Source organism: Austrofundulus limnaeus, unplaced genomic scaffold (genome assembly GCF_001266775.1).
Source record: "Austrofundulus limnaeus strain Quisiro unplaced genomic scaffold, Austrofundulus_limnaeus-1.0 Scaffold442, whole genome shotgun sequence".
Classification (NCBI taxonomy): Eukaryota; Metazoa; Chordata; class Actinopteri; order Cyprinodontiformes; family Rivulidae; genus Austrofundulus; species Austrofundulus limnaeus.
This window is the reverse complement of record NW_013952844.1, coordinates 38089-49862: the sequence shown is the minus strand read 5'-3', so window position 1 is coordinate 49862 and position 11774 is coordinate 38089. Positions and strand designations below refer to the sequence as shown.

Genomic DNA, 11774 nt, shown 5'->3' with positions numbered 1-11774 from the left:
ATTTGGTATTACCAAGGTTGTGAATGAAACAAATAAATATTATAAGATGACTAAAACTTCACGGCTTTAACTTATTTTGGTATTTTGGAATGTGCTGCAAAATTAACAGGTAAAAATAAATAAAAATCAAATGGAATGAAACTGATGAAGCAAAACATTCAGGAAATTGAATAACTGTAATTATTAAAAATACATACTGCAGGTTTTCAGTTCTGAGCTGGATGAAATGTTGCGTTTCCAGTAAAATGAAAAGCAGGTGCTTGAGCTCACAGGGTTACTGAGGGCTACAACAGCACGGGGAGCTTTAAAAGGCTCTCTGCAAGTCAACCTGTAACCACATTACAGTTAAATATTTGATGAATTATTCTGTAAAACCTGTCAGGCCCTGCATCCGTCACGCATGTGGAACAAAGCAGGTAAACTGGAACAGCGTACAGAAAAAAAAACAAGAAAAAAGAAAGCAAAATGTGATTTTTTACAACTAAAATTAACTCTTTGTATAAAAAGCACTTCTTCAAGCTCTACGTGAAGGTTAATGTCAATAACAAGTGATTGCACAAATATATTATAAGCTGCACAAATGTCCATCAAATCCTTGCACTATGCTTTCCCTTCAGTGCAGTTTGTGCCGTGAAAACTCTTCTCCAACAAAAGCTTCATAAAATCTTTATCGTTCCATATGGAAGCGCAGTTTGCAGCCAGTCACATGAAGGTGCAACAGAAGCTGCTCTTGCATTAACCCTGTCCTGTGCGGTAYCGTGTCGCTGAGCTGACAGGTGGAGCAGTAATGGGCTCCTGCAGAGTGCTTCTGCTTTGTCTGTCGGGTCCCAGAAATCAGCAGAGCTGCAGGACTGCTGGTCCTGGTGGAGTTTCAGTTTGTTCAGCCTGAGGTTCAACGCCAAAGAAATACTGGAACAGACAATAAAAAAACAAGAGATCTTCATTGTCTTTCTATATACAGCGGGTAAAATAAGTATTGAACACGTCACCATTTTTCTCAGTAAATATATTACTAGAGGCGATAATGACATGAAATTTTCACCAGATGTCGGTAACAACCCAAGTGATCCATACATACAAAGAAATCAAACCATAAATGTCCAGAAATTAAGTTATTTGTAATAATGTGGAATGGCACAGGGAAAAAGTATTGAACACATGAAGAAAGGGAGGTGTAAAAAGGCATGGAAAGMCAAGACACCAGCTGAACTCTCTCAGTAATTAGAAAACAAGCCTGCCCCTTGTCAGTGCAAGTTAATATCAGCTGGTTCAGTCCCAAATGATGGCCAGGTATCACACAAGAACCATCTGATGATGGGTAAAAGTAAAGAGCTCTCTCAAGACCTTCACAACCTTATTGTTGCAAAGCATAATGATGGCATCGGTTACAGAAGAATGTCTAAACTTCTGAAGGTTCCAGTGAGCACTGTTGGGGCCATAATTCAGAAGTGGAAAGAACATTATTTCACCATAAACCGACCACGACCAGGAGCTCCTCACAAGATTTCTGACAGAGGAGTGAAAAGAATTATCAGAAGAGTTGTCCAAGAGCCAAGGACCACTTGTGGAGAGCTTCAGAAASACCTGGAATTAGCAGGTACGATTGTTTCAAAGAAAACAATAAGTAATGCACTGAACCACCATGGCCTGTATGCACGCTCACCACGCAAGACTCCACTGCTGAAGAAACAGCATGTTGAAGCTCCTTTAAAGTTTGCTGCACAACATTTAGACAAGCCTGTGTAATACTGGGAGAATATAGTCTGGTCAGATGAGACCAACATTGAACTGTTTGGATGCYAGAATACACATCATGTTTGGAGGTCAAATGGCACTGCACATCAGCCCAAAAACACCATACCAACAGTGAAGTTTGGAGGTGGGAACATCATGGTGTGGGGCTGTTTTTCAGCATATGGTACTGGCAAACTTCAAATAATTGAAGGAAGGATGAATGGAAAAAAGTACAGAGACATTCTTGATAAAAATCTGCTTCCATCTACCAGGATGATGAAGATGAAACGTGGCTGGACATTTCAGCAAGACAATGAGCCCAAACACAAAGCCAAGGAAACTCTCAGTTGGTTTCAGAGAAAGAAACTAAAGCTGCTGGAATGGCCCAGCCAATCACCTGACCTGAATCCAACAGAAAATCTATGGAAAGAACTAAAGATCAGAGTTCATAGAAGAGGTCCACGAAACCTTCAAGATTTGAAGACTGTTTGTGTGGAAGAATGGGCCAAAATCACACCTGAGCAATGCATGCCACTAGTTTCTCCATACAGGAGGCGTCTTGAAGCTGTCATTGACAACAAAGGCTTTTGTACAAAGTATTAGATAAATTTCAGTAAGTGTGTTCAATACTTTTTCCCTGTGCCATTCCACATTATTACAAATAACTTAATTTCTGGTCATTTATGGTTTGATTTCTTTGTATGTATGGATCACTTGGGTTGTTACCAACATCTGGTGAAAATTTCATGTCATTAGCGCCTCTAGTAATATATTTACTGTGAGAAATGTTGATGTGTTCAATACTTATTTTACCCGCTGTATTTTATGGTAGTTTGTGTAACTTTTTATTGTAGTTTTCAAATGCTCATGTAAGTTGCTTTATTTAAAAAAAAAAGTTCACATTTTTCAGTCAGAGTGAATAAAATAAAATTTTTTTATCTGTCTGCATTTCTGGAAGTTTCTAAAAGCTCCGGGGCCACTTTGTGTCTGTGGGCCCACCGAGGCTGTGATTTCTGGCCGGGCCGTGTGATACAATCATTGGTGTGAGGCTGGGAAACTCCGGCGAGGTGTGAAAAACATGCACAACAACATGGAAAGTGTCCGAGCCGCTGCAGAATATGAAACTAATTGGAGCACAAGCGCACAAGAAACACTCTTCTGTAGGGGAGACCGGGGACAGTAGCAACAAGGGACGGTTGCAACACGTCATTTTTCTCCAAACAGAAACAAGCTGGAGTGATGACACTCACAATGTACATGCTCAGTTAGATGTCCCACCTTGTAAAGAAAAAGTAAGCAGATTCAAAAACCGCTCCAAGATTTATTTAAAAAAAATGTTTTTGAGGAACCAAAGTAATTTTTTGCTCAGCTTTATTTTTTGTTATTCTGTTGTCAGTTTTTGTGATCCAGTTCAGACATATGGTTTAAACAAGTGATATGTTGACTTTTAACTAATATAGTTAACATGTATCCAGATCAGCTTTTTTTAGCTAACACATGAGGAAATCATCAGAAGACACTGGTTACGTACCAAAGTATCGTCCATATGAAGGCACAGACCCAAGGAGTCACGGCAGGACTTCCTCCCCTCTGTAATACGGCCTGGTGCTGTGTCTCCCTAAAGCCATCATCTGCATGATGTTAAAAAATAATGTATTTATCAATGGAGCAGCAAACAACACGCTCTGCATGCTATTGTAGATACTTTTGTACCAAACACTGACTGCTTACAGATATTTAGATGCAACAAACTGTGATTAAATTTGTTTAGTTTCTGTCTTGGATCCCAAATATTCCTTGTGAAATTGATTAAAAACCTAATTTTATTATTTTTCAAAGAAAAAAAATCCATCTTCAAGTACAAATAATTTTTTTTTTACTTTACATGTCAGTAAAGTTATTGCTTATCTATAATTGTAAAAATGATCCCAAAATGACAAAACAAGCATTTTTTTCTGAAAAGTAACTCTTTTATTAATATTTTACAATCCTTTAATCATGGTTATGTCATTATTTACTTTTTTCAGCGCCACTTTGCAAGTGTCATAATTCCATGCTGTCTGACGACAACAAACAGGAAAAATAAAAAATACAAAGGAGAGGTTTGAAGAATGAGAGTCTATGCAACACTTTTTGACAAGTGGTAGAGAGAGATTCACATTTCGGCTCTCGGGTCGACCTCTCGTCCCGTCCGCTTGTCAGAAAAAACAAAAACAGGTAAACAAAAAGGTTAAAAGCAGGACTGTCAGTCAAGTGAATACGTGTCGGGTTTGTGAGTCTGTTTTTTCTTGTGTTTTGGCTATAAAAACACCCCAAAAATCCTGATCTTGAAAAAGAACTCAGATCTTTCTTCTCCTCAGGGATTTAAAATGATTTGTTTGGGGGAAAAAAAAAAACAAAACAAAGTAATGCACAATCAACCACAACAAACAGATAATATAAAGATGGTCTCTTTTCCAGCAGCTGCTCCAAACATTGGAGGATATTTCTATTTTTCCAAAAACAAACAAAAAAAAAGCTTTTTATAAAATAAAAAAAAGGGCCACTGTCCAGGACAGAAACGAGCGAACGCTTCTCAAACGAGACCCAAATTGAAACGACGGTACGAGTTGCTGCTGAGACGTTACTCGCTTTGTTGTGCTGTGGCGACAGGAGCTGCTGGCGGACACATTTCCTCGTAAAAATGGTCAAATCGAATGCTTCCTGAGAAATAAAGGAAAGATCTACCTGGCATGGAGAGAAATGGAAGGAGGAAGGAGGCTGAGACAGGAGGAGAGGAAGAAGGAATCGTTTAAGGATGGATGGTAAACGAGCTGTTGGTGTGTGTGTGTGTGTGTGTGTGAGTGCGGTGGCCCCAGTTGAATCCCTCTGTGAGTAAACATGAAAGCTGGAGGACAGAGGAGGAGTGGGCAGCAGTGCTGGTGTTTGTGCTCTTCGGCACAGAGAGGAGGAGGAGGGAGGAAGGTAGGCAGGCTGGTAGGAGACAAATCAAAGTGTCTGTCCAGCTGCTGGCAGCGTCCGACACCCACGACGCTCACACTCATCACTCCCGGAGCTTTTTGTGTGTTAAAACGATCGACGCTCTAAATCCGACTCCAGCTGCAGACGTGGAGCAGACAGTTCTCGTTTCAGCTGTTTTGGGTTGTGAGATATCCAGTTTTGTTTTGTGTGGAGTCACGCAAGCTTCCAGTTCAAAGTCGACGACAAACGTCTGCTGAAAACGTGTCTGAAACTTCTGCACGGCTCGGTGCGCTGCAACTAAAACTGACGAGCAACAAAAAGGCTGCAAAAGCTCACTGCAAACAAAGAAATTAATTTGTGCATTAAGTTTAACCCAGAATGTTTTAAATTCAACGTTTTAGACAGAAACTAATATAAAAACTTTAAATTTTCATTTGATTTTCAACGACAAACTTTCTTAYTAAGTGTAAGGCCTATAAACTAAAGGGTGGCTGAGCAACAAGTTGGTGAATTTATTCAGAAATTTACGTCAAATTTCATCTAACGTAATTTTAGGTCGAAAACTGGACAGAAAATTTCATAAATATGTCACATTTACACTAACTTGCATTTATTACTCGTTGTTGAAATAACTAGGACATTTATATAAATATACAAATACAAGGTTGATTATTATTATCGACGTAGAAAAACAAACATTTGTAGTATTTTTGTCACGTTTATATCTTCTGGATTATTTATTTTTTGTAATTTGCAGCACATTTCTTTGCCTGTTTCTGCTGTGACCGTTTGCAGGATGGTTGCTCATTTTCAGTTCATTTCATTATAACGTTTTTAGTTGCAGTGCATTTTCTTGAGCCCTTTCAGCCACCGTACCTCCCAACAGTGGAGGTAAATTTGAGATAAATCTTAATCCTGTGTTGGTTTCTTTCACCTTCACCAGGCAAAACAGTCTCAAACAGCAGGAAGAACCTGTTCACGGCTGGAYGCAGGACAGAAAAACCAAAAGTTTGACCTAATTTCAGTGAAAACACTGAAACGTGTGACATAACCAGCAGGTAAAAGCCGGTTACTACCGACGCCTCGTCGGCTCGCTGTCGCACTCCATCACTGCGGCTCCATGGGAGTAGGCAGGACCGAGTATTTTTAGACCTTCCGGAATTAAAAAACAAATAATAATAATAATAATTTTTGCCTCATCAGAGTAGAACAGCAGGACCTCTGAAAGACAGGTAAGTGCGAATGGTGCCACCCRCGGTAAACATTTACTCATACTGGGCTGGCGGTAGTGTTAACGGGGAGGTGAAGGCAGGATGCTGAGGCGAGAACAAACCTCGCAGCTGCAGGGCAGGATGACAATTTCTTCTATTTAGGCTAACATGTCTAATTTAAATCTGACAAACCTCTTTGCATTGAATCATGATCAAACTAAGGCAAATTTTAGGAAATAAAAACTTTGAGGAAAAACTTTAATTTTAAAAAATCAGTAATCTGGGAAATTCAGGCCAAACTCAGAACATCAAATATATTCCGCTGGCTTTTTTGAGTTKAAGTTCATGTTCTGTTAATGGGATTTAATTGTGGTAAACAGCCTCTTTTTGCTGCTTAATATGAAATCTCGAAGCTGCCCAATCGTAAAAAAATCAAAAAAAAAAAACACATTTGCTTTCATGCTTAACTGCCTGCCTGAAAATCTGCTGCGGCACGGATGAAGGGAAACCCTTCGGTTGTTTTATCTGCGAGACAAGATTCAGTTTTGCTTTTACACGTTATTCAGCAAATCCCTTTGGTCCCTGTGGAGCTCAGAAAACCAACAAAACAAGACGGAAACACGTGGTGGTGTGGTTCTGGGTGTGGTTCTGGGTGTGGTTCGCGACAAAGGATGCAAAAAATACAAAAAAAAGGTGTGTTGATGGAGAGAAAGAGAGGAGATGACAGGGTAGGGTTTGTTACTGCCGAGGTGAGGATGGTAAGGCGGGGTTGGAGGGTCAGTTGCAGRGGAAGGGGAGGGCTATGTGCCCTTGCACATCCACCCGTCTCCCCCCTTCGTTCTGTCCCTCTGGTCTCCTTCCTTTAGCGAGCCCAGGTCAAGTCCAGGAATGTCAGCAGGCAGATCCCTCTTCCTTCCATCAGTCCCTCTCGTACTTTCTCAGCTGTCCGTTCGGCTGTCTCTGTGCAGGTCACTGGAGGTCTCGGTCTTCTAGGTACCGATACTCAAACGTGAAGCCCTCCTTCTTCCTCTGGCCCCACTTCTCGTAGTCAAAGTAAATGTATGTTCCCTGAAAGAGAAACAGAAAATGAATCACGGGAAACTAAACATTTAACTTAAACAAGTTAAACAAAAGAATAAAAATGTGATTTTGCTAAATCTTGGGTTAAACACAATGTTTAATCTGAACAGTGGTCTCTGGGATTTATGAAGACACAAGAAGTGTGTGCTTTAAAGTAGACATGATGCTTTTAAATCCTTCAGTTCAGTCTTTATAAAGTGGAACTACAATGGTTTGGTCTGAAATCCTCCTTATTCTAACTTTCACTACTTTTCTGCTGTGTGTCTCAAAGCRCTTCAAGCCCCGCCCCCCTCCAGCTTCCAGACCGATCCACTCCGGTTTGAGAGACGGGGTTAGCGTTTTGTAGCGTTCAGAAACATTTTTTTTTACAATTTAATTAAAAGATGTCAACAACAGAAGACTTGTCCATCCAGCCTTACATGTTGAAGCCAGAGTCTGACCCAGAACCAGAGTCTGAGCCAGAACCAGAGGAGAATTAAGACAAGTAAATTGTAGTTAGTAAGTCCAGACCTTTTTTGGCAATTCTTTGCAGGTAATTTAACATAATAAATAAAAAAAATAGAGAAAACTGAACTAGCTGAAAAATCTGACCCGAACAGAATATAAAGATATCTCTGCAGCACCAAGAGAGACTAAATCCAACTTTTCTGCCTCTTTGAGACGCCAAATCCACAACAAAATGTATTTATACAGCTAAAAAAGTAGATTTTGCATGATTTAACATGTGCTCACCAAATAAATAAAACAAAATAAAGAAATAAACAACCAAATTCACCAAAAAATGACAAAATGTTCACTGTATCCTCTGTAAAACTGAGTCGTCTTGAGTTCAATAATTAGGTTTTTAACACGTCACAATCTAACATTTTGCACTTTCTTGTTMATTTCTGAGCCACTTCTACCAGGTGACTACAAATCTTTACAGAAAACACTGAGATTTATAATCTTGCTGCTTCAACCCCCACAGAAAACAGCCCATAATAACCTGCTCAAACTCATCAGTGATGGTCTTGGGCTCTTCGTGCCTCTGAAACCACATCATGTATTTCGTGTGGAACCTCCACGATTGTTTCTTCAGGGCTTTGGCTGCCAGATACTGGGCCTTAGTGCCCTGCAGAAAAACAGAGATGGGAAAAGAAAACAACGTGAGGACCAAGTGGAGCCATGAGAAAATAAACCAGGACTACAAAAACTTCAGCTTCTTTGTTCGGATTACATTTTTTAGCTTAATTAGAGCAAAAAACTGACCAAATGTTTCTGATTAAGACGTGTTTTTTTTTAAAACGCTAATGTTGCAGGTCAAAACGTACCTCCAGGTAGTAAAAGATGAAAAAGAGAGTCTCCGTGGAGAGCCTCTGGTAAAACTCTACAGTGTCGGAGTGAGGTGGTGGCATCTGGTGGTGGAAAGGTGGGGTGGGGCAGGGGTTCCTCATAAGATACTGCCTGAAACATGGAGAAATACAAACATACGTTTAGAAATTATAAACATCAACACGCCTTCCTGACTTAAAACATTATCTGAAGCTCTGAACAGCACACCGGAAAAAAAAAAGAAAGTCTTTCACTGAAAAATCTGGGTCACATGAGGACAGATTGTGTTTTTAAATGAGCTGATGTTCTTACAGCGGTCCTCAACATCAATCCTCAGCAGAAAACAGTTTAAAATCTCATCAATCTTTAACACGACCAACCAGCAGCAGCTTACGGTGACGCTGCGGCGCTGCTGTGGCTGCAAAACCCAACAGAAACTGTGGGACAGGAGGGTTAGAGTGTGTGGATTTAAATGTCAGCTGTGGCTGTGTGGGCAGCAGACGCACACTGTGGCTGCTGAGAAGCTGAGAGCAAACGACTGCAAATCAGAGTTAGAAGAAGGACAAAATGCACATCGATTACAGCGTCTGTGACATCACACTGCTGGGGCTTTTAATCCACAAGATTAGGAATGGGAAAGTTGTTTACACCTATTTTAAGCAATAATTTGGTTTTAAACTGCAACAAACCTTATATTATCAACTTGCATTATGATTAAGAAAAACAGTAAATAACTACTGACAAAATATATGAACATATGTGAAGAATCCCCTTAAATAAATAAATAAATAAATAAAATATTAAGGTATAACAAACTACACACAGGCTAATATATTACTATATTTCAGCCTATGTGCCTATTTTATGTTTTGCTTTTAAAAATCATTTTAAATCTTAACATGCTAACTGCATTTATTTTATTCTGCTGTTTATTCTGCTTCTGCAGGSACTGAGCAGTGGATTTAAACATTTTTTAAATATTGTAAACAACAGGGTTCCTGCAGCTTAAGGCAAGTTAAATTTAAGACTTTTTAATGCTAATTTAAATTAAATTTAAGACCAAAATCACAATAAATGGCAACAAATTTTTGCCAAATGTTTATTTTAACACAAAACAACTAACTGTGAGAGGCATTCTGTAAATTATTTTAAGACATAAATAAACTTTAACAACTTTATTATGTGAAAAGACTTACAATCACCCTGCTTACAATGTAAATATTTATAAGACCTCTGAAAGATTGATTTAAGACATTTTAAGSCTAATTRAGACCTTATGTTTAGATTGATGAATTCATTACCTTTTAAGRCTTTTTAAGGATCTGTRAAAACACAGTAAACCTAACTATTTCATTTAAAACACAGGATCTCATAGTAGTCTGCTTTTAATGCATTATCTACGCTTAATTGTCATTCTTTAAAGATGTAAAAAAAAATAAATAAAATCCCGCACCTGATTCTCTCGGAGTCGGACGGGTGGGGCATGTGCATCCACGCTGAGTCCTGCATGGCCTGTTGGTAGAGCTGGTCTTTGGAAAGGGGAACCGGCCCCAGCGGACAGACCCCCAGCGAGGGGAGGATGCTGACCTCTGACAGCGAGGGCTGAGGTGCTGATGAGGGGCCTGACTGGGCTGTAGTGCTGCTGGGGAAGATGTCTGACAAGAACCAGGGGGACAGAAGCACAGTTAGAAAGTAAAGGGTAAAAAGTAGAAAACAAGAGATGGAGGAGGGATGAGATGACGTGGGTCCATTCTTCCTCCGAGACCCCCCTCTCTCGTGTATTAACAGATTTGTTTCCTACCTGGAGTAAGGTGCAGGGAGGCCACATCTCCCTCGATCCCTGAGCTGAGTGCTGTTTGGTCAGAGATGGACTTGAGGCTGCTCAGAGACTCCTGGGGCTGAAGAGGACAGAGACTCATGAGAAAACAGATTCTCTCGGACGTGTCGCTGCTCAGACGAAGGAACATCAGTCCTTAAATCCCTGATCTGAATGAACTCTTTAAACTTTTTGTTGTTTTGTTTTCCCCCCCTGCCTTCCCCAAACATACATGTGACATCACACATTTAAGGAAGAATTTTAAAACTAACCAAGAAAGTATAAAAATAAAGAAAATGACGAGAGTATTTAGACTTGTTATTATCAAGAAACCCCAATGATAGAACCTAAAAATAATGGAACATAATAAGAGAGGAGGGAAAAATACTTTCATGATGGGAGCTTTGAGTGCATCGTCGTTCCTCACCTTGATGCTTTCGGGGGGCGAGTAGGACAGCGGTCCGTTCAGCAGGCTGGACGTTTTCGCCTCGCTGTATGAGGCCGGTGACGGGGAGCTGGATGACAAACTCAAAGAACCCAGTAAACTGGGACCAGTGTCCTTACTGGAAGGAAGAAGAGGCTTTAAATCAGACCCAGAAAGACCAGCAGCTGGTAGGGGTCGGGCTGGGGGTGGGGGGCTGTAATCTATATTTAGATCGTTGCAAATGTCAACATTTTTTTTTCTCTGGACCCAGAAGAAAATATGCTTTTGAATTATAGTCAAAGTTACGGAAACAAAACGTTTGATTTGTTTCCACTGATGAGCACAAAGCTAACTGCGCTAGTTTTTCTATGTTTATTTATTACACTTTAGCATCTATGCTAAGTTTTGATCAGCAGTCTATGCTTAGTGGGTTTTACAAGTTGTTATTGTCTCCTAGTGTTGATTCACAACCATACAACATAGAAAAAACCACATAAACTACTTACAGCTGACTGACTGTGGAGGTCAAAGATGAGGATTGGCTGCTTTGAGATTGGGTGGCACTGTTGAGGGCGGGTTCTGTTGTGCTGTCTGCGACCACAGCACTGTAACCTGCACAAAGAAAATATATAAAAAAAAAACATGATTTTTACAGTTTTTGTCTATATTACAAGTCGTTAAAGACAATTCTTGGCTTGAGGAAAGCTTTCCTGTGGTGTACTGATGCTGAGTGTCGTTCATACAGACAGCTCTAAATCAGAGATTCTTAACCCGCGGGCCACGGCCACCTTGAGGGCCTCAAAAGAACAACAGTTTTTAACTTTGAGCCGCAGAGGGCCGCAGGACCCCATTTATTTTGAATAAAGTGCAATACACTTTCTCACCACTAGTAGCAGTAGTGCGCCAGTCAGTTGTTTAACAACTTTTTTAATATGTAGAAGAATCTTAGAAACCTGCCGAGAATGGAAACATAATTTAAATGAAAAGTAGAAGCAAAAATGAAAGTAACTCATCAAAAAACACCAAAGTTTGTCACTAATATGAAGTGCAGCTGCTGTTTCAAGCATGTAATATTTTAAAAGTTCAAAACATTATCAAATACAGTTGCAGAGCTATATTTTAATTTGCACTTTAAATTATTTTTGTAGTTTATTTTTAAACATTTTGAATGTATTTTAAAGAAATTTGAAACTTGTCAAAAAGCTGTTGTTACTGATATTGTTTGTCACTAATATGA

General features: G+C 39.7%; 1 protein-coding gene across 1 annotated transcript in view; it reads right to left on the bottom strand.

Moving 5' to 3' along the window:
- Positions 1–3682: 3682 nt before the first annotated feature.
- Positions 3683–11774, bottom strand: part of LOC106529426 (CCR4-NOT transcription complex subunit 3) — a 31823-nt gene continuing 23731 nt past the window's right edge. The window contains exons 13-19 of the mRNA XM_014024846.1: positions 11044–11149; positions 10541–10676; positions 10099–10195; positions 9751–9952; positions 8297–8429; positions 7972–8097; positions 3683–6974 (exon numbers count right to left, since the gene is read on the bottom strand). Coding sequence (XP_013880300.1) covers positions 6876–6974; positions 7972–8097; positions 8297–8429; positions 9751–9952; positions 10099–10195; positions 10541–10676; positions 11044–11149 — 899 coding nt within the window. The 3' untranslated portion in view covers positions 3683–6875. The remainder of the gene's footprint in view (positions 6975–7971; positions 8098–8296; positions 8430–9750; positions 9953–10098; positions 10196–10540; positions 10677–11043; positions 11150–11774) is intronic.